The sequence below is a fragment of the Chrysoperla carnea genome, chromosome 4 (genome assembly GCF_905475395.1).
Source record: "Chrysoperla carnea chromosome 4, inChrCarn1.1, whole genome shotgun sequence".
Lineage (NCBI taxonomy): Eukaryota > Metazoa > Arthropoda > Insecta > Neuroptera > Chrysopidae > Chrysoperla > Chrysoperla carnea.
Genome location: NC_058340.1, coordinates 50603327 through 50628520, shown reverse-complemented (window position 1 = coordinate 50628520; position 25194 = coordinate 50603327). Strand labels below are relative to the sequence as shown.

General features: G+C 27.6%; 1 protein-coding gene across 2 annotated transcripts in view; it reads left to right on the top strand.

The window, feature by feature from the left end:
• Positions 1-7994: 7994 nt before the first annotated feature.
• Positions 7995-25194, top strand: part of LOC123297914 (myogenesis-regulating glycosidase) — a 28663-nt gene continuing 11463 nt past the window's right edge. The window contains exons 1-2 of one of the 2 annotated variants that reach the window (XM_044879744.1): positions 7995-8231; positions 17400-17476. In XM_044879744.1, coding sequence (XP_044735679.1) covers positions 8034-8231; positions 17400-17476 — 275 coding nt within the window. In that variant the 5' untranslated portion in view covers positions 7995-8033. Of the gene's footprint in view, positions 8232-15333; positions 15529-17399; positions 17477-25194 lie in introns of those variants that run through there. The other variant, XM_044879745.1, reaches the window with a different exon arrangement.

Genomic DNA, 25194 nt, shown 5'->3' with positions numbered 1-25194 from the left:
GGATAAATATTTTGATTATAATTTTTGCATTAATAATTAATATTCCTGATGTCAGATAGGATTTAACAATAGTGAAATTATAATTAATAATTTTCTTTCAAGGAAATTATAATATTGAAAGTTAATTTGATGAGAAGTCTAAGTATATGAAATTATGTTTTACATATGAAAAACACTCAAATTTGCCCCCTATTCCTAGGTAAATTATTGTATTACAAATACGTATTTCGACTACAATGTAGTCATCGTTTAGATGAAATAGCTAATCGTTTTCTGGAAATACATGCTTCTCGTTACTAATTTGGTGGAAAGAATTTAACTCTGTATTTGTTGTGCAAATGAAAACAAAGCTAACATGAAGCAATCACTTAAGTAGTGACGAGTAACGTCTCTTGAAGATAGTTTCAATTAGCTAATTAATACTGGTAACGCTAGTCTATGAATTTGGGCAATTTTGAAATTGAAACCAGTAGGATGTTTTTATTCTAAATATAAAGAATGAGTGTAGTGAAAACCTTTTTTATATTATTTATATTTATACGAAAAGTGGGGAAAAATAGGAAAAGGAGGGAACGGTGTAGTAATTTTTATTGCTTACGAATGTTATTATATGACTTAAATCTTTTTTCAGAAATTCTGAATGCCAATTTATGATTAAAAAAATCATAGTAACAAATTGTATTAATTATTTTATGATTCAATGTTATTGTAATTAATTTTATAAATAATTTAAAATAAAAATTATTTATAAAATTAAGCGAGAGAGCTAATAATGTGTTGGTATGGGTGTTTTTAAAGTGCCGCTATATAGTAATGTAAAAATTACATTTTTAAGGAAATCGAAATAAAACAAAGGAACTAAACGAATCAAAATATACTAAGTTAATTATTATAATATTTGTTAATTATAAAAAGTGATCAAAAATATAAATGACGCATGATGTTTGAAATGTTTAGAGAAGAACGTTCTAAATTACCCCAATCGACCTATAAATTTTTGTTGTAATTGCGAACATTATAGAAAACTCTCTAGCAATGTTTTGTTTTTTGGATGGAGAGTGTGCCTTAGCCACCATCTTTGTGATTCAAATATCTGGAGAATCATTGGTGCTATGTTAAAAATGTTGAAAATCTTATGATCTGAATTATGTTGAGTATTTTTTGTGGAAAATTTTCTTTTTATGATACAGCCTGGCAAAAGAAAGAATATTTGTGAAAGCAGAAACCTTTTATTTTTACCAATAACTAATCTTCCATTATAATTACCAAGCTCTTCCACTAACATTACGTTTAGAGGTACCGTTTGTGCCAATTGTCTAATTTTTCCTAATTTACATAAATAAATAAACAGGCCTCATGATCGGACTGAAAGAATTGTAACTGTAAGAGTTTTCAACTAGAATCTATAAGGGTGCTATAAAACTTGGTGCTATAAATAACATTCAAAAGAATCTTGCTTAGTCAAAAGAAAGATGGTATGTACGGTTTATTAATTTGTTTGAGAAAAATGCCATAGCCAATGAATTAAAGAATAAACGAAACTCTCCGTAAATTTTATTTCGACATATATATGAAATCAACATTATAGTCTGTGTTTAAATTAATTTTCGTGCAAATTTACCTAAAATGGCACATTTATATATTCCCAAAATAAATTATATGCATTTTGAGATAATATTCGAAGTTGTAGGAATAAATTATTAAATCAAATACAATTTTTATAAAACAAATAAAAAATTATTTTAAATTGAAAATATGTTTTATATTTTTGGAGCTCCAACTTCAGTTTAAAGTTTATTAAAATGTTTTATAAAATTTGTGTTTTTGTTAATAATTTAACTACCGTATAAATAAATTACCTATTCACAAAATGTATCAATTTACAATACTCGAGAGATAAGTGTGTTATTATTGCATATACAGGGTGTTCTGCTATTGATAGCAGAAAATTATACCAGTAAATTAAGCTTATCAAGACAATTGGAAAATCTCTTTACCAAATTTCGATCTGAGGCCTGATTCGGGAGATATGGGTAAAATAGTAAGATTTATGAATTCACAGACCTATCAAATTCATTAAATTAGTAGGTGTCACTTTATAAATCTTTCTATTTTTCCCATAGCTACATCTCCCAAATCAGGCCTCAGATCAAAATTTAATATGTTCTATGTTCTAATATTGTGTACATTCATTGTACACACAAAAATGTGTAAAAAGACTAGCTACATTAAATAATATGTACCTAATATGTAAAATAACACATTTATAGTGAAGACGTACAAATATATCCATCCAAGAACTTTTGGGAATGGTGTAATTTGAAATTGATGGGTCGTATTATTTGTAAAAGAATCTGTTTATAGAAAATGTATCTAAATATGAATTTGGGTTAAATTGAATTATCTGTACTTCGAAGATAATTCAAAATATTTTTATATAGTACCAACTAAAGAAGTATATTTATTTTGAATAAAAAAATATCCTTAAATATCCCTATCTTTATAAAAAAAAATTTATTTTTTTTGTAAATAAAAAATGATTGTCATTTATATTCGAAATGACCAAAATCGAAGAATAAAATTCAGCAGGACTGAAATAATTCGGTAAAAACGTGATTTGCAGTGCATTAATAAAAATTTTTATTGTTGTGATTTGAATAAACTTTTCTGATTAATCTAGTTTTTAAGTATATTTAGGTGTATTTAACAATAAAAATGATATATAGGACATAGTAAAACGAATTCTATTCTTGAGTGAAAATTACCTTTTAGTTATTTCAATTGGTAATTTCTTGGAGCTTAAAATTTTGTTTCAACCAAAATATGATAAGAAATAGTTCAAGTCGAGTGTATTGACGGACATAAATTTTACTAACAATTCGAATAAAATTGAAAAAATATTCATTTTTCTAGATTCAAAATGAGAGCTTCAACTTTTTCTTAAATTTGTTGAAATATGTTCAAAATATTTTTATTCATAAAATTTGAAAAAAGAAGAAATCTGATAAAAATTCTATATTAGATATTATTAATATTGCGAATAGAGACTTAACGTTCTTCACTAAAATCTTAGACATATTTATTTAATCATTGTTATCATAAAAGTGCGAAATAACATTTAATTCTATGTTATTCTATGAGTATATTAGGAGAAAAATCCATGACTACGTAGACATTATTATATCAATGAGATATGTAAACTCTCAAATTTGAAATAATTCCAGGGTATCTTTTTCTACATGGCTGCATTGTGAAACATGGATCGATAGGTAGCCATGGATCTATCAACTACTTAACTCCAAATTTTATTCATTAAGAGGGTCGAGGGCTTTCAAAGTTTTTCAAAGACTTCATGAAGGCAGGTAGAAGAAATTTGGTACAATGTGATTAATTGATGCATCACTACTGTCAATGTTGCAACAATGTCGAAAAAGTCTTTCTGGTATTATTCCAATTTTGGAGGAATATGATTTCCCCTGATTGGGATTACGAGACTGAGACCTACCACCTTAAAATTTTTAGAAAGAGGTCAAAACTAATGATCCCGAAGATTCACAAGAAAAATCCATGCGAGATATTTTACTCAAGGAAAAAAATCTCCATACTTTTCTTTTTTTCAAGTTTTGATACTTATTGAAAATTAATAATAATTTTGATCACTTATTATAGTAAAAATTTAAACTTGTTTGTGTGTATTTATTTAGTTAATTTAGCTTGTTTTACCAAATTGATCTTATAAGTTAGTTATTCATGAAATATTAAATATTTTATTAAATGTATGTTTATTAATTACATCAGCTTTTATTATTAAAAAAAAAAAAAAACTTTATAAAAAAATACAAAAAAAAAACAAACATATATATTAATATAAAAAAAATATTATTATGAATCCTAGTCAAAAAGCTAGTTCCCTTTGGCTTTAACAAAATACTTCATTATATATTTAATCGAATAATGATATATTTGTGTTATTTATGTAAGAATTTACCTTTATTATTAGATAGCGATTATCAACCAAATAAAAACTCTTAAAAATTAATATTCAAGTTTTACTATTTCATATTCCCTACTAAAAGCCATGGCCTGTCTATTTACCCGTTGCGTCATAATGAGAACCGATTTTAAAAATTCTTTCATGTATAGAATGCTACATAATCACCAATTAATATGGGTTGAATTTTATTTTCAAAAAAGGATTCTGCACCAAAAGTTAAAATCAATTTTTATTGCTATTAAGTTAAAATAGATTTTTTGTGGAAAAAAATCACGCAAGAATGAATTTTTTGTATAAGTTGCACAAATATTGTTTAAAAAATATAAATAACTAGCAGTTATCCACGTTATAGCCATCAATTCCTTTAACTTCCCTTTTGTTGACTATTTAATGGATTGTAACTTTTAGTGCGAGTCCCTAATAATTTTGGTGCGGGACCTTAATTTTTTTGAAAATAAAATACAGCCCATATTATTTCGTGATAATATACCATTCTTTAGGTGAAAAAACTTTTAGAAACGGTTAAGTAGAGAACGTTAGTTAAGGTTTATATATATTTTCATACAAAATTTCATTCCCTATTTCACCCTTTTAAGGTGAATATAATCATATAAAATCAACATCTTCACGAAATTCCAAATTTCTATTATTAGCGATTCAGGCTGGGCGTCGATATATCAGTCGCGACATTGCCTATTCCTGCTCCAGATTATTTCCCCCATCTGAAATTTTTCTGATTTTAAATAATATATAAATAGAATCATATTGAAAAAAAAAATTATCAAAATCGGAGCTGTCATTTAGGACTCCCGACTAAAAACATTCATTGATGCGACTAATTACCTTTTTTCAACAATAGAATTGTAATATATGCAGGGAGGTCTATTGTAGGTACATGTAGTTTTTCGAAATAAAACTTGTACGATCACTTAATCAAAAAAAATTCTGAACTTAATCAAAATCACGTTAACACTGATTTAACATATTATAAAGGTCAGCTTTTCACTAATTGCGTGCTCGTAGTTTATGTAATAAAAAAAAAGAAATCAAAAGAATGAAGTTTTTAATAACCGATATATACCTAATGGATATTTATTATTCTGATCATATGTCATTATTGTTACAAACAATATCATTCACGGTAAGTAATGATTTTTTAAGTAAAGTAATAATAAAAATTTAAAATTCTTATAGTGTTATTTAAAAAAAAAGTAGGCGTCATATAATTAATGTTATAAATGTAATTATAGGAGTCATTATTTCTTCCTTTTTGTGTTTAGTTATTTATTTCAATGAATGAAAAAAAAAACACAACATGTAATTCATTTATTCAATGTGAAAAGTTCTTTGTAGCAATTTATTTATTGTATTTGTTCTAAAATATTAAAAATATTACATAATCAGTTTAGTTAGACTTATTTTTTTGTTTAGTTTTGAAACTCAGTTAATTAAAGCTTTTGTTGTTAAGTGTTTTAAAATTTATGCAATGATAGTGTGTTAAAAACGGATTAATTTAATTAATATTTTAAAAAATTATTGAAAGTGAATCAAATTATTTTATTCCGTACTTAATGTATTGTGATTCAAGTAACTAGTGATAGTGAATTTTCAAATAAAATTAAATATGAGCATTAAAAGTCTTTAATACATAAGTTATTCCGTTATGATCGTATTTGGATAATACAGAAACATAGAAACTAAAATTCTAAGAAGAATATTTTAGTATTTAATTTCAGAACTTTTCGATTGATATTGGTAAAATTAAAGTTTTTATAATAAGCAAAATTTGAAGAAAGTATACTTCACAACAATCTATCATCTACCCATTTTTCTCAACTATTACATTTGAAATTTTTAGAATATTCAAATTTTGTATTTACGGATTTTGGACATACATACCGCTGTAATCAATATACTTAACAAACATTTTTCAGAGGATACATAATTTTGGTAATGAATATTTTCTACAACTTTGCTTAGTAAAAAAACATCTTTTCACGATGGAAATTTTGTGCTTGTTGTTGATAATACTTTCAAAACAACTGCAATTTTCATTTATAAATACCTCAAAAAGCTGTTTTATTTATAAAATTTATCTTCATAATCATTACAAAAGATGTGCGACTAAAAATTCCTTTCCGCTGTATACAGAATATCTAAAAAATTAAAAATTAACATAGAAAGTTGGCATAGAAAGTAAAAACTCTGAATTTCAGAAACATTTATCATTGAATTATTGTTTGAAAAATCTCGTATTTCTATCTGAAAATGATATTAGAAAAGTTGTGATTTTTTTGAGAAATAGTAGTTTATTTACGATACAAGTGAGCTAAGAACATTATTAACGTACGCATGAAGAATTTGCACAAAGAAAGTGTAGCACGTAAGTGTGCGTTAATAATGCGTTATTATTGGATTATCACGATTAATGCGTTGCAGTAAGCTCATACATTCGTACAGCGAGTAATATCAATATTCAGCCTTATTTATTAAGCAGTTTTATAATTACCAGAGAAGTGATATCAGAGACACTTGTAATTAATATTGAATAAGTTCAACAGGTTCAAATAATTATAATTAAGATTGTTGATTTTTTGTTTGTTATTTTATCACTCAACTGTAAAGTCTCCCAGAGTTAAAATGATAATTAATGATTTAATTTCATAATTAAAATTTATTTTATTTTATGCAAGAGTGTTCTGTCAATGTCACAATTTTTTTTAATAGAATAAAAAGATATAATAAAATCATAGAATATAATATATTTGCGTAGTATTAAAAATGTAAAAAGGATGCTGGAACAATCGTCTAACAACAGTTTTCCTACGTTTATTTTGAAAGTAATTAACTATAATAATAAAGAAATCGCAGTAAGGTACCATAGACTTGGCACGACTTTGTCTAGATTTCATTACTTTTTAGAGATAAACAAGCAGCTCCATTGGGACTTAAGAAACTTGTAGAAACGTGGGCATATTGATTTATTTTTTTCAGGATCATCAGGTACTCCAGATCTTCGACTATCCAAGTTTTTATAGTTTATGAGAAGTATTAGTTCTATTCTGATGATCATGAGTGAGTGAGTGTCATATATGCGAAACTTTGCTTCCGCTTAACTTCGGAACTAAATGACCCACAGACTTGAAATTTTGCATTATAAGTATGTGATTATAGCTTTCTGGATGACGAAAATTTCTGCGTTCTGGTCTTAACCAGAGATTCTTAAATAGGGGCCTGAAAATGCGGCGAAATGGTTCCAGTAAAGTATGGTAAGGCATTGAATGCTTCGCGCTCGACTTGGCGGGGGCACTGCTGTACCCCCGATATATTTAAAGTTTTCTGGCGGTGCCTTAATAATCGATACTTACGCCAAGAAATGCATGGCGTTTAGTACAATGCTGGTATGGCATAGAGACAGATACATATAGCATCTAATCTAAAGGTTAGATTAATTAGTGTCAAGAATGTGTCTATTGAGGACATCGAATTTGTAGCTCCCTTACACCTCTTTATATCATAAAATCATGTTTTTTGGTGGTATGCTTACTCTTTCGGCACATCCTTTCCAAACTGAGTGTTGGGGGTGTCTTGAAGGGGAGAGTCTTTTGATTTAGGGTATTTTAACTTTGTAAACTTCTTTTTCCTGTCGGTTTTTCTATGTAAAAAGAATCCATAGCAAAATTGTTTATTCGCAATTTGTATTTCAATACAAAGTATCTAGCAATAACAAACATGGAAATATGACATTAGTGATGGAGCTCTGCTGCTCACGAATTTTATTTACTTTAACGCGAGTACATAATAGCAAAAAATGTAAAATTGATTATTATTTATAAGTTCAATAATTTAATAAGACATATTATGATAATAGTAAGAATAAATTTTATGTTAAAATTATTACTGAAGTGCGAAAAAAGTGAAAAATAGTTTAGTCAAAGTGTGATACGTATTTATTTATTGTTTGTGATATTCGAAACTAACTCTAGACCTCATATCAGTTTAAAAAAAAAATCATATTTGTAAATAAATTAACATTAAAATGAATAACAATCAGAATAATAATACAAATAATGTTCCTAAAATAGTTATCGAAAATCCAAAAGGTAAAATAGTGCATCAAGATGATCCAACATCACGACGAAGTAGTAACTTACGACGAAATAGTATATCATTACCGTCTGGACTTGATGACATAGATTTGGAATTATTACAAGCTGCACATAAGAAGTATAATACAGTAAGTACTTGAATTTTTTTCCAAATATATATAAGATTTGTAAAAATTAAATTTTATTTTATTTAATTTGGATAAATTGTTTATGCTTATCTTGAACATGGAGAAGTCTTTTCAAATTAAAGGCATCATCTCTTATGCCGGGTTTTCACTAAACTGGCAAAAAACAAAACAAAAACTCGTGTCAAAAAAACAAAACTGCAACTTTTTATAAACTTTTTAATAAAAATTAAACTGACAATGGCCATTACAGTTTCAGTTTTGTTTCAATTTTGTTTTGTTTTGAAACAAAAACTCAATTTCCCGTTTAGTGAAAAACTGACTTTAGTATAATAATAAATTTATTATTTTCAAAATGATAGAGAACTAATCATCCAAAAATTGTTTACGACTTTTGAAAAGAAGATAATTTAGCATATTCGATCTATACGCACTTAGAGCAGAACTAGATATATTTACAAATAAAAAAGAATTATAATATTTTTGTCAATTAAAATATTCTAATATTCTAAATATTATGAGTTTATACAGAAAAGTTTCGTGGGAATTATTTAAAATAATGAGAATGTTAGGAAAGTTGCTCTGGCGCCCTCCAAATAGCATGCAAAGGAGTCACTCTTGGGCTGTTTAGTTCATTTTCAAGCCAATGTTTTTGGATAGGGAACATCCATAAATTACGTAACACATTTTAAGGGGGGGGGGGGATTTCAATTTGTTATGCATTGTTACGTTAAGGGGGGGTGTCAATCTAACATATGTTACGTAACAAAAATTTAATTATATTGCTTGGATTAAAAAATTAAAAAAAAATTTCTAATCATACTTTTATAATTATATTTAATTATTGAGATATAATTCAAATATTCGCGCCATGTACAGAAGCGCTGCTATTGGCATGATACCGCACTGCTGCTATATATACGCGCGAAGTCATTTGTTTTTCCTTGCTATAGAGATACGCAAAAATGTTCATCAACAACTGGACTTAATAATTCAACATTTGACTTTAATTTGCTTTATAAAAAATGACACCAAATATCGGGATTCTTTATCAAGATTTATTCAGAGCTTATAAAAAAGCTCATCCTACAATTTCTTCGCAGCAAGCACAACTTGAAACAAATAAAATTTGGAATGACTTTAAAAAAATTAAAAATAAAGATGAAATGAAAAACAAACAAACAGAAAACACTAAGACTAACAATACTTTATTTTGTATTCTTTTAGATTCTATGTATGATTAATAATAATGAATTTGATGACGTGGAATGGATAGATGTTGATGATATAGAGGAAGACGACAAAGAAACGACACCACTTCTTGAATTAGATAATTCAAAAATTCCTGTAATTGACTCGATAACCGACTAGTTCAAACCCAGTTGGGAAGATGATTTTGCTCAAAAAAAATGAACGTTAATTTTTCATATTACTTCTTTAATTAATAAACTAAATATGTAGCAATTGTTTTGTGCAATAAATTTAAATTTAAATAATTCAAGAACTTTTTCTGTTGAGACAAAATGATTATGTTACGTAACAAATCCTTCAGGGGTAGGGGGGTCTGGTAATTTGTTACGATCTGTTACATACCAGGGGGGGGGGGAGTCTAAAAAATCTTCAAAATGTGTTACGTAATTTATGGATGTCCCCATATGTAATATTGATTTTCACTTAAAAGAGAGTAGTGCTAATTTATCATCCCTATTTTGTAACCGGGCGATTCGTAGAAGTACAGTTTTTTATAATAGGGCTCATACTTGTAACTTGGGCCACACTTAACCTGACTCTACTATCAGATTACGTGAGCTTTCATTTCATTTCAGGGTCGAACCCTATGCTGTAACATTTTATTTTGAAATGTGAAATTTTATTGAAATAAAAATACTCAGAATCAGGTACTTTTAGACGGGTGCCACAAGTGACCTGAGTAAAAGCAAAATTGATTTCATTTATATAACAGAAATAGTTGCAGATTTCTTAATATTTAATCATTTCTATTCAATTTCTATTTCTATTGGAATTCTAGTGGGATATTTCACAGGACAGGAAATTAGAAATCAGTTTAAATATTGGTTATTTCAAGCCCAATTAGGTAGGCATGTTCATGAATTAGCTTTTATTGTATAACATCAATGTAAATAACAAATATTTATACTGCAAAATGTACACAATATTATTTTATTCACATAAAACGCATATTTACATATTATTTTACGTCACTAGATAATTATGTAGATACAGGATTGCGTCACTTTCGTATGGGATTCGATTTATTGTATAAAAACTGGCAACCCACGAGAAAGTTGATTTTAGGATTTTCGGAAATTTCTGATTTTAAAATCATTTTTATATCATGTTCGCAATGTAAATTATAATTGCCAGTAGCTTTGTCTTTGCTAACCGCGCCAAATATTATTTTAAAAATTGTTTACAAATCATTTTAGTGTGGTTGTAATTTTAGCATGATTTAGTTTTGTAAGTAATGAATGGAATTTTAATTTGGCAGGCAGATTATTTTACTGGCGAAACGCAATAGTTCTTTTATCCTCACTTAATTTTAATAAAGAAAGAATTGTCTTAAAATTTATGGTTCAAATCAACGCCTATCCAAATCTTATTGAAATAAGAATATAAAGATTTAATTGAGCGAAATATTTACTTAGAAGATAAGACAACTTTTCACTAAAAATTTTAAAATATGATTTTGGGTTTAATGACACTGTGAACATACCCTGGTTATTTTAGACAGGCCAATCTTGGGAACTTTAGAGTATTATAATTTAATTGATGAGAAATTTATAATTTTGCTAAAAATATTATTTTAAATCAGAATTAAAAGATCAAACCAGTTAAATTAACCAAAAAATTTTTTCTAGTGGAAGTGATTTCGGTAACTTACAGAATATTTGTGTAAGATGCCTTTTGTTATTCCGCTGTAAATAGAACCACGCAAAAATAACGTTTAAAATAATGAAAAATTGACCTATTTATGTGAAATCAGTAAACTAATTTGCCGTGTTATTACCGGAATATGCCTGTAACTGCTCCATAATAACTCCACATAATAGCTCAACTTGGGACCAATTTTATTTAAGTACAAACAACAATAAATTTAGTTTTCCAATAAACATATTTTTATGGTATTTGATATTATTTTTATAGGGTGAATTTAGATTTAAAGTTTATTCCCTTAAAAAAAATACTCGTTACAAACAACAAACTGATAGAGGCTGCTTTTACGATTTTCTTAAAATATTTTGTGTAGGATAATTCCCCAAAATATATCATATTCCTATTTAGAAGAAATTTACTCAGTCTCGTATTATTACTCAATAATGTTTTAACTCTTGTGAAGAACTCACCATGAACAAAGATGAAATGTCATCAATCTTTTTTGGATAACGGAGGTATTCTTTAAAGCTTGTGTAGAGGTGAAAAATAATAATAAAAAAAGCTCACGTTTTATGAATGCTTAATAAAGTATGTGTAAAGAATAATATGAAAATAAAATAAAAATTGAAAATATTTACTGAGTGTCCATGAAAAATGGCAAGAATTTTCTCAAAAAACCGAAGATATATTTTTAAATTTTCTACCCTACATATATTTGTCTATTAATATATTTGACGAAATGATTGAATAAGCCTACCTCAACAAAATATTCCATTTGTGATTCCACCCGGCATAACGATATTCATGGATATATTTTAACATGGACTTTCAAAAATTTTAACAACTCTAAGCAACTTTCAAAATGCACGAGATAAATTTAAAGACAAAAAATGTTTGACCAAATTTTATTGAAACAAAATTCAATCATGTATGTATATTGCATGTTATACTCTGCATATTGAAATACGTCTTATTTATATGGGTGCACTTCCTGTAATTTAATCTTAATTAATAATTAATAGGATAAAAATTGACCTGTATAAATCAAAATAAAATTTCAATCCCGTACCTTACAGTTGGTTTTAATGTCACACAATACGGCAAAGAGGATTCACCCTAGGTGGTTCACCCTACATAAATAATACAATTTTATGAAAACTTATGAATTCATAAACAATACTCTCAAAAAAATTATGCAAAATTAAATTAAAAAATGAAAAAAAAAAACAGAAAGTGAAATATTCCGTTTCAAGAAATAAAAAAGTTAACTGTCTTTAATAATGTTTGAGCTTATATTTTAATGATAAAGTAAAGATCAGTCGATACTGCACGTAAATTCGCACCGAGTTTTATTCAAAGCAAAAACTTTGTATTTATTTTTGTACACATATGCAATTTTTTTTAGACATTTGCAATGGAAGTTGCCTACTGTACTAAAATAATCGTGCACGCATAAAGGAAAAACTGTATATACTAAAATAATCGTGAGAACATTTGAAGTGAATTTGCAAGCCTTTTTTCAGTCCTTTAGATAGAAAATTTCTGTTTTTTATGTATTGTGTTGACAATGACTTACTTTAAACATATAAAGAAGACAAAAAAAATTATCGAAAGACGAAAATCTAAAAACTCGAACACCTCAAATCCATTAATTCACGGTTAAAACTTCAATTTTCTTAATTTTCAACTTATCTATCTTACAAAATTCCTTAACTTACCTTGTATGGAGATTTTGTCTATTACAATTTTCCAATTTCAATGAATAAAAAAAGCATTTTGGAAAAGAAACAATAATGCGGGGTTAATATTTGTTAATTGACCAAAACAAGTTTCCATTGTTTCCAGCATTATTCCATAACTTAAATATAAAATTAAAACTAATATTTTCAAATTGTTTGTTATATTTTCGCATTTTTTGACCAATTTTAGTTTGGTTTTAAAGACCAATGCCAAATGTCATATCTTCCGAACGACGAATTTTTAATTTTGCTAAGATTATTGAATTATAAATTAAAGATGTAAGGTATAATTAATTGATTTAGGGTATTTAAATACCGAAAAAATGAAAATGATCCAAAAAGTTTGAAATTTGGTTTATCAATTAATTATTATTTTATACGTCTTTTGTGGCAAATTCATATCGATTTTCTGTATGGTTTAGGAGAAATTAATTTCAAAGTCAGTGTTTTTACCAAAAAAAATTTTTATGCAGTTCTTAATTTTGGTATGAGTTTTTTTTGAAAATCGTAACATTTTTAAAAGTACCTAATGAGTGTACTTTATGACAATCCAAAGACTTATATGCCCATCCATTCAAATATATTAACATAAAAGTGTGTCATTACTATGGTAACTCCTTGAAACAAAGCTCAAGCACGGGAGAATAGAGTTCTTTATATATTTTGATGTGGTCTGTATAGTGGATACTGTTTGTAAACCATATCGTTAGACATTTATATTATATGAAGTAAGAAGAAGTTACGGACATTTTTATGCATAAAACAAACAAGGATTGTATATGCTTATACATGAACACTCGGTCAGATTCATCGCTTGAAGTCGTATACATACAATAACAATCATACACAGTAATACATAACCATGACTCACAATAACACACAGTACACATTCCCTCTTTGTTTTATACATAAGAACGTCCATAAAAACTTTTCTTACTTCATATATTTTATGGCTAATTGTTATGGCTAACGAGATAGCTTACAATCGGTATAGAAGTTATTGTATTGAGCTTGTGTGAAATGTAATTGGAGAATTATGAATGAAAAGGGTCTTTTTGTTGCAACATTTAACAGTGTGTGTTTGATTGCGAACAGTCATCAGGTTCACAATCAAACATAAACAGTGATTTTTATAATCCAGTCATATTGTATGTTTTTATTGGAAAACTTTTGATTATATTGCTTTATGCTTCCGTGATTAGGTAAATGGAATTAAGATGTAAACATTAAAAACATAGAGATTAAGAACAAATAAGTGATTTTTATAAATGTAAATTTCAAAGAGATAAGATGCTATTTAATGCCTTTGCAGCCTTTTTTTATTACATTTGAGTAGTAATATAATAAAAGTAATTTACTTAAAAGTTAGGCAACGAGCAATCGATCAATATAGATATCTTCCATGTAGAAATGGAACGAGAACTTGCTTAAATCGAAAAGTGGCGTGTTTTGTACTGAAAATTTATTGTAAACGTAAAGTAGTCTAAGAGATGTACATTGGTTCAACTAAATTTAAGGTATCAATTCGATTGACACGCAAGTTTTGTCCTAATCTTTACTTTTACGAGTAAACAGTGATGTTTACGAAAAATGTTTAGAAAAAGGACCATTTTTTACTTTTAAACTTTTCTTCTATCTCCTACGGTTTACAAGATAGGTACGCTATAAAAATTTCAGCTTTACATCTCTTTTCGTTTTTGAGTTATCGTGTTCACATACAAACGAACAGGCAGGCAGACGGACATACGGTAATGAACTACATACGTCACTTTATGAACACCTCAATATTCGATAGAAAAATGGCTTTCTGTGAAATTTTGTCAAGCCGCCCTCAAAACGTGCTGATCAAAAACTCTCATGACCACAACACCTTGTAACGAGTACTTTTCGGGTAATGGACTATATAAGATTAGTGTAGTTTTGATCACCCGTAGCTCGAAAACGACCGTTAAAAAATTTTGTGGTCTTGAGAGCTTTTGATTAAAACCCCCCAAAAAATATTTTGGGGGAGGTTTGAAAAATTTTCATAAAAAGCAATTTTCCTAGTCATATAACTAGTATAAATATAAATATACGTGTAGCTTTGATAGCCCATAGATCGAAAACTATTCGCTAAAAAGTTTTGTGATAGTGAGAGTTATTGACCAGAATAATCTGAAGAACATTTTAGAGTGAGTCAGAAAGTTTCACTGAAAGCTATTTTCCTATCTAATATTGCGCGGTCGTTTGTCGTAGATTCAATATTTTTAAGCGCTACAAACATGACACATCTTGATATATGTTACATATATAACAGGGTATTCAAAATTTGCATTAGAAGACAATTTTTTGTCACAAATTGACTGCAGTATTTTAGTGTCTCATTGGGTACATAAATTTATCTCATATGTATACAAATATGTACATTAATATCTTTATTTAACCGCCTAATAAGAGATTACTTCTGTTATACTCATTGTGTTATTAAATACATTAGTGCGGTTTATATCATGTGTATTGCATTCGAACTAAACAAAAACCATTTTAAGACAATGTAGAGATTATCATTGATTTAATTTTTATTAACTGTAAATTTAGTTTTAGAAATAATAATGTCGTTGAATCGTTTAAATACAGTGTCTGTTAGTACCGGTCATACCTTTAACGCATATCCTGACGAAATAGAGGTAAATAAAATTAAATTTGTTTAAATGCTACATTGCATGAGACAATTCATTAGAAGTAATTTTCCTAATTTCTTGCTTTGTGTTTATTTTGCCACTATTGAAGATAATTTAACGAAAACTTTTAATGGATATATTGCTACAATTATCTGATTTGTCTAATTAAATAACGATGTACTTCTATTATTTCGATAGTACCATAAACACTCTCTTAAATGGCCTGAAGATAATTTTCTCATATATAAGGTGTCCCTTAAAGGTGTGTACAATACTCTAGCAAATATAGTTCTGCCTAAAATAATCAATAGATTTCCTTGATTTCTCCGATTGGGTTCAAGGCGGTTACAAGGTTGAAATTTTGAATTTGTTTTTTTAAGAAATCTGAAAACGAAGTATGCGATTTTGCTAAAATATGGGTTGGTGACACTGCTTTATTAGATATCAGACATATAAAACCCATAAAAAAATGTTATTATTAACGAATCTTTGGCGTAGAATACTGTGGTCTTACTACGAAGTCTGTCCAAAGTCAAAGGATTTTCTGAAAGATAAAAAGAAAATTCGATATATTTTTTGCAATATACATTCTTTACAACAAATTTTGGTTTTTGCAGACATTAGATCCCAATTAAGTATGTAGTATTTTTAATCAGTCAAATACTTATTTTCTTGACTTAATAAGTAGATCTTGAATTTTAAGTCACATAAACCCGTTTGTAAATATAAACTTATCTATGCACGATACCAAATGACTAAATTTAAGTTTGGCGCTACATTTGTGCATATTTAGCGACCCCCTTTTAAGGATGTGTAAGCATGACAACAATGTTTGATTTTAAGTTTTAAAATTTTTTATCGATAGACTTTTACTAAAAGAATATGTTGTTAAAATTGCAGTTTAGGTATCCATGCAAATTTTTAAGAAAAAAACCATTGAAAATCAATATAAAATACAATGCTCTTATGGAGAAATCGCAAAAAACGGCATATTTTGAAAATTTTGGATAATTTGCATTTGGAAAGAATTAAAACAAATACAAAAAAAACTTGTTAATAGAAAGTAAACATATAAGCAATGACATAGAAAAGAATAAAACCAAGTGTCTCCATCCATTTAAGAGATGTACGAACAGAGTAGTATGACTTCATGAATATAGACGAAAATTAAGAATAAAGTTTTTCGATATCTGTCTTTTAAATATCGAAAGATGAATAATTAGAGAAAATTTTCAGTATTTTGAAAATTATGCCAGATATCGAAAAATATTTTGCTTACTTTTAGTCTTACATTGTCAAGTTATAACATAATTCACCATCAAAATTTTAAAAATATATTTTTAAAATTTTTAGCCCTAGCTACCGTGATCATACATTCTTAACTCAAATTGAGCTGAAATTCAGTATGTAGGGTTGTATAAAAGGCGGATTTATGTTATTCAAACGAGGGTCGATTTCAGAAATTTGGGTAAAAGTCCCTGGGGAAAAACTATTTTGGAAACTTTTATGGCTACGCACATCTGTACAGTTTTCCCAAGCCCGAGTGAATTGCTATGAGATTGGGTTAGTGTTAAGGATGTACTTTTTGAGGGATATCAATTTCTCATCTCCATTTTATCCCAAAAAATCATTTATTTTCGTATTTTAAAGCTTTGCATACCTTAATAAAGAGGGTAAAGTTCATGCTTTTATATATAAATCTTATTTGACGATTCGGTAATTCTAAAAAAAAATCTACCGTAGAAAAACAGTAATAAAAATATTTTTGTCTTCTTCTTGAATGATTCATTATAAGTTATGACCTTTGTAATAATAAAACATAAAATTCAATTTGTTTAAATACTAATTCTCCGTATTAATAAAATTATATTTTACAGATTCCAGAAAATGAAACAAGTGCATCATCAAGCTATAGTGGTGGAAATGATTCAGAGGAAGACGTAGAAAGAAACAAGTGAGTTATTACGCACTAATTTATAGGAATAATGATGGGTCGGGAGGTAGTTTATAATTTTTGAACCGGAATAAAATACATAAAGACAATGCCAATTGTCAAGATTTCAAGCTTGCAAATTTGTATTCGGACACTCCTAGAATAAGAAATTTAAAACTTTAAAAATTGTCCAAATGACGGCTAAGTGGTTGAAATTATTTGTACCTTATTTTCAACTCTGATGATGAATTTTGTTATAACTTCATGAATGTAGACGAAAAATAAGCATACAATTTTTCGTTATCTGCCTTGGTTTTCGAAATATTGAAAGCTAAATAATTAAACAAAATTTTCAATTTTCGATATTTTGAAAATTAGTGTATTAGATATCGAAAAATTATATTCTTACTTTTTGTCTTATACTGCCAAGTTATAACATAATTCACCATGAAAATTGAAAATATATATTTTTTTCAATTTTTGTCCCCACTACCGTGCTCTTACGCCCTTAATCAGTCGGACACAACGTGTTTTTTTGTTTTCAATAATAATTTATTAAGGTTTAACTTTAATTTAAATAGTTTTTTTTTTAATTTCCACTGACTAGTTTTAGAGAAATGTATCATCCATCTACCGTTTTCCCATAAGTTTTCCCATATTGGAGTAATCGGGCAACTCCCTCTAAAACTTTCAAAATGGATTTAGACTAATTCCAACTTCATTTAAAAAAAAGTCAAGCCTTTTATCCAAAATTGCCTTGGCGCTTTCATCCTTTTCGCAATTTCGAAATTTATATACGGAAAGCTTTGAGTTCGCTGATTACTCAAAATTATGAAAATATCACGGCTGTTTTGGTTAACTCGCCTAAATCTTACATTCATAAAATTAGTTTAACATTTACATATCGTTGAGTTGGTACAAAGTATAAAAAGGAAACGGTTTGTTTATATGTGTGTTGTTCATCTATTCGCTCCGAGCGTGAATTTCGTTTCCATGACAACGATACACTACTTTAATTATAGAATTAATGGATGCATATATAATTGTGTGGATTGCATTGAAAACTTACATTTAAAATTTAATATTCTTGTTTCACAAATTTAAATAAATAATTACGATAATTAACATTTGAAAAATAATATTTGTACAATTTGATTTCTTATTTTCACAATTTTTAATGCATTAAGTTTAATTAATTAGTGTTTTTCAATCATTTTAATTTGACAGTTTCTATATCATTAACATGTAAATAATTGCAAATTAGTCATAACAGCCCACTTTATCTCCAAAATTTTTCACTTAAAGCGCTGGCATCGATTTTATTATCCCTACCATGACTACGCACACAACGAATACATGCGGTTAATAAGTTAATTAAACATATCATTGCACTGTCTCAATAGAGTTGTACACCATGAACGCTTTACTGGTGTCGTATACATTTGTAATGTATCCTGCTTATATTTGATTGACAAGAAATCTACACTAAAGAAATTTATTTTCGTTGTTTTTAACAAGACATAATAAATTTTCTAAACTCTACGGAGAATAACATGTTATCTTTTATATTCTATTTTCTTTGAAGTATTAAGCAATCAGGATTTCGTTATGAATTTTAAAATTGCATTTATTTGTGAATATGAAAATTATTTTTTTTGTAGTTATAAACAGATAGAAGATAAAACAAAAAAGCTTCAAAAAAATTGTATTCTCTTTTTATCTATATAAATATACACCATTGAAAAGTTACGTTTGATGATTTATTTTTTTGATGCCATTAAGGGGTTAGTATAAAGTAAAGTCCGTGTTTGTGGATCCGCTATCTAGTAAAAAGGGGTGCAAATGGTTTTTAAGTTCAAAAAGAAAATAGATATTAAAAATCCAGCTTACCTGGAATCAATTTTTTCGTGACCTTGTAAGCTTTACGGGATATAGCACTGCTCAACAACCGGAGAGCGGTTGACTATACGCTGTACACGTTTACTAGCTTACTATTGCCGTCTTTACAGACGAAAATTACTGGTTTCAAAATCATTTTAAGTAAATTTAAAAAAAAAAAGAAGAACCAACCGGTAGGAACTATATTCCTTTCGTACCTTGGTAAATTAGAAATGTAGCACTTACTTTATTTATTTACAAGATATATTTCGGAAATTTCAGGTATTACTTTTAGAAGTCAAACACTTGTGTGATTCTTTAAAGAATTAAATTATATAGCAACTTTTTTACTGCATCAATGAATTTTAATATTAGTGAACAAAATTCTGACTTAGTACTCAGTCCAAATGTGCGTACATTACGTTTGGTTTGATCAGGATTTTATTAAGACATAACACAAAAGTTTCCTTATACTTATTTTAAATTATCTCTTTTATCTTTAACTTCTGATACTTTTCACAACTCAATTTTTTTAAATGATAAAGCATAAAATTTTGACAAAAAATACAAATTAACAAATTATAAAAATATTTTTGCATTTTCTCAAAATTCATGATAAGTTACATCGATTAGAAAAGTTTTAGTTTTCTAGGTAAGATGAAAATGGTTTGTTTTTTGGATCCCAGAAAGCCATGAAATTATAGCATTTGCTCAAATCTTAGATCACCTGATACTTTTCATCGAGTAGTAACTATTGACAAATAAAATATTTTAACCGTTTTTTCTGCTTCAAAATACGAGGGCGATTACACTCAAAGTGATATACAGTGTATATTAGAAACAACGAGTTCAAAAAACTACTAAATTTTGGTAAATAACCACTTTGGCAATTTTCGTTTCGCTTTCTGTTGGTTTAATTGGTTTAAGAGAAAATAATTGAACGATAAAACGATTAGTTTTGGTTACTTTATCAAAAACGTTACTAAAACATAAAATAAATTGAAGTGGTTCATTAACTATTATTAATTAGCTCATTGGATTTAGTTACATTTTGGCCTACATTAACCTTCTACGTTAAATATAGTTGTGGGAATATACAAAATAAATATCGCAACATAAATCCAGACGGATCGAAAAGTTTTTAGAAGTCATATCCTAATTTTATTGTCCTATAAAAACATAGTACCATATATGTATTTTATTCATAAAAAGGGTTCATGATCGTTATATCAAACCCTTATTTGTTTCAGATAGGGTAATAAAATTGTAGGTTCATTTACATACATTCAAAATATCATGTATGTAGTATGTTTATGTTACTGTAAAAGTATTTTATGGAAATATTCTATAGAATTTCTGGTCATTACAATATATAGCTTTGCTTAAAGAATATATTCCGAGTCGTTCCGAAGTTTTATTCTTGCTATAAGAAGCATCGAATCTGTATCCATCCACCAGAGGAAACTTACTTAACAAAAGTTTTGTAAATAGGACTCTTAGCGATGATAGTTTGTGTTAAGTTGCTATAAATACTAACAAGTGAAATGTAAAAAATTTAAAAAACCCCCGAAAAATGCGATTTATTTTTTGTAAACTGATTTTTGGAAACTTAGCTATCAAACGGTCTCAATCAAGTCGGTTCGACCGTTTAAGGGCTACGATGTCACTGAGAAACACACGGACGCACTGATAAACACTTTAATCTTATAACACTCCTTCTTAAATCAATATCAAAGTGATGATCAAGGACATCAGATGAGATGAAAAGGATACTAAGAGAGCTTTCATTTTTTTGGCATAAATTTTTGGAAATATTTTAATTGAAATTTGATATTTAATTGATATTTGAGTTGATCTTGTTCTTTTGCATAGTTGTTTTGAATTACCTTATTATTTTACCATTTCACTTTTTGAAATGAATTGAGCCATGTTTATTTAACCATTCATTTTCAACACTCTCCGTTAAATTACTTTTCAAATGAAACCAAAAAAATTGAAAACGGTTCGTTCGACACCCCAACGAAGTCGATATCATTTTTTTTCACGCGATCTTGACGACGAAAAAAATGTCTACGGACGTACGTACACACATTCATATATACTTCTTAATATTGGTGTTAAAGTCTTGTCCAGCCATAAACGTAAAAATATGTTGAAAATTACGATTTCGAAAATCGGACCCATTACAATAACTTCCTATACTGAGAAGTTAATAAATCTGAAATTGACTACTTTTATCCATTCCATTATATTTTAGTACACATATTGCCGGTAACACATGTATAACAAATTCATGTACTATATTCAATTAAAAACTAATAAGTTTTGAAATTATCTTGTACACAATAATTGTATTATGATTGTTAAAAATAATAAAGTCAATATTTAATTAAAAAATCAAAAAATTATTTGTGTATTTTACCGAAATTACTTTATTATTATAAATTTAAGTAAATATTGATTTACCAACATATTTAATTCAAGGTCAACATTTATTATTATAAATATACACATCATATATGCTAAAACAATAACTTACTTGTATTCTGATTGAGTGTATGTATACACATAACATAGAGTGATAAGAAAATACATTCTTATAATTCATTCCATTTTTGAATAGGGTATTCTACTATATTTGAAAAAATACTGTGAAATGTTGATTTTGCTAATAAAAGGCCACCAAAAATTTATATCGGACAAATACACACGCTTTCTTGCAAAGAAGTTAAATTAAATTTTAAACTTTTTTTAAACTGTCAAAAACACGGGCATCTAATTTGGTGACGTAATATCGGTATCATTATACGAAATAACACCGACAAGTTTGACAGATATATTCACAGACAACTAATTATAATAAAAATAAATACATATTATTTATGGATATATTATACCCAGCTGTCTTCACTGAACTAACTGATGGTCTATGGTTCATACCGATATCACATCACATCAGGGATTGTCCGCGTTTTAGGTCACGTGTATACAGTTAAAGCACTACGATTTTTAATTTTAATATTATAAAAGAAAAATGTGCTTTTATGACTCGAAATCAGAATATTTAAATATATTTGTACATAAATTTTAAGTTTTTTCAAATTTCATAATTTATTTTTCCCTATCGAAACTCTATTGTTTTAATCACAGAGGTTTCATTATTTACGATTACAATAATGTCTTTCTAATGAAAATGGTGAGAACTGATGTGTAACAAGATTATAGGGTCACAAATTTCATTAGCTCTGATATGATACACATATTTTGTGGTACCAATATGTGTACTGCTAACCTGGCCTAAGCGTTACGCTTACATCGAAAGAAAAAGGAGCTCATTTTCAACACGCTTTAATTAGCTTCATACGTACGTTAGTATGTTGTCCTGTAACGGAATCTTTGAACGTGATTTTGACCGTGTTTGATGGAGACACAAACCAATAAGTACATTTTAAAATTATTTTCGTAATATATATGTACACGATGTCCAAAAACACGAAAAATAGCAAAGTTGCATTTTTTTAAAATGGAACACCGTGTATATTGTTTTATTTTCGGGTTCGGTGTTTTCTGAAAATGTGTGTAGCAATTTTAGCGTACAAATTCTCAAAGCTTATATCCGCTTATTTCACAGATTAGGTAACTAAGGGTGCAAAAGTTTTAATTTTCAAAAAATCTCTATCTCTTTATATATTATAAATGCCAAAGTAAGCATGTTTGTTTGTTTGTTACGCTTTCACGCTAAAACTAGCGAATGGTTTTTTATGAAACTGTACAGCAATATAGCTGATATATCAGAATAACACATGAGATATAATTTATAAAGATATATTAATAAGAAAATAAAAAAAATTTAAAAATTTATTTAATTTGACATTACCATTAATTACAGATTTTTGTAAAAGTAATCATTTGACATCACCATAAAATACAGATTTCTGTAAAAATAGTCAATATAAAGTGTTTCACGGCCATCTTTTCTGATATATTCAATGAATAATTACTATTATACATTAAAAAAAAATAGAAAACCATACATATATTTTATCTGTGTAAAACAATCCATACCATTATTTCTAGTGTTATAGAAAGGGGATAAGCGAGAGCAATCTTTATTAATCTTTACATTTAAACCCAGCGAAGTGAGTGGGTATCACTCTAGTGTGGTATAAAATATTTCTATGGATGATTTATTTTTAATTCAATAATATTTATGCTCGTGGCATTTGTACCTCATAAAAGCGCTCTTAGTAGTTTAATAAAGAATATCAATAAAAATAATAACAAAACAAACTGTATTAAAAATTTCAGTAAATAACTTACACAACAGTTTATAAGTCCAATCTGCTCGTAAATTACTAGCCTATCATTTGGAAACGAAGTGCGCCAGATTACTATGAATTTTCGATAATAAAGATAGTACTTGGCTTACCAATTTTCTGAATGATTTATTTGAACAGTTTTAGAAAAAATGACCTATAAGGAAAAAAAATATTATTAACAAATTTTTTAAGGAAATAACTTTTCCTTTAATTTGGGGATTTTTATGGAGTAATGTGTATAAAGGTAAACTTGTGGGTTTCGTACACGTTTCAATTTTTTTAGAAAAAATAAAAATATAATAAGTTAAACTGTTTTTAATTGTTCGAATGAGCGCATTACGCTGCAACGGGTGGTTATTAGGTAGTGAAATAATCTTGTGGTAGCTTCTGTATTGGGAAAATAATTTTCTAATTTGTTAGGGTATACAAGTACTCAGATCTGGAGATTCATTTAAGTTTTAGGAAGTCTTTTAATTCATGCAATTTTTTCAAGTATTATTTAAATAAAAAAGTGGTCATTAATAAATAATATATTTGCACTACATTCTTGTGTGATATATTCTCACTGTAAATTTTGGAAATTTGTTTCTGATGATTTATCAGATGAGGGGGGGGGGGTGGAAGAAACGTTTTTAAGAACGTTACTTGTTTAAAAAAAACTCTGGATTAATTGATGTTAATTTTGAGACCGATCAGAGAAAAAATGTTACAGAAATATTCCATCCAACAATTAACAAGTTATAACATTTGGTTTCAGAAATTGTTTGTAAAGTAAAGCTTATTTTTAGAAGGAGAGAGAGAGTAATAGTAAGAGTTATAAAAGTTTATTAATATAATAATGATAATAATAAATAATAAACTAAAAATGAATATTATACGGAATGTAAAAATTAGCTGGAGGATATTTTATGATTTTCTATTATATTTATTTCATATTTGTATATACAATATTAAATTTGTATAGGTAGATTGTAAATATTTATGTCATATATATTCAATGTTTAATTAAGTATGTAATTTTTATATAAATATTAATAAATGTGTACAGATTGTGTAATGCATCATTGGTCCTTAATTGAAAAGCTATTTGAATTGATCATATAATGGCTTTTTAACACACCCATCTATAAACACACTCTGTCAGACACACACAATTCCTTTTTTGGAGTCAAAAGAATAATTTCCTATCGGTTAATAATATTTTTTAATGGTTCTTGACGTAGTTAGACATTTATCCTAGGGTTGAAAGCCAGCTAATGACTCGACTAATTGGCGGCCAATGACTCGTCTGAAAATATTGTCGGTGTATGGAAAAATAAATTTCTTGTAATATAAAATTATTGACGTTCTTGATATTTTAAAACCAAATTCAATTGATTAATATAAATATCGATTGAGATATGGACTCTTCACTTTAGAAGACAAAACACAATTTCTGCTTCAAAAAATAAATTTTTCAAAACAAAAATTTGTCGAAAATAAAAGTCAAAATTTCAATAGGCTAGGGTATTCTTCACAAATGTAAATTTAACTAAACCAAAA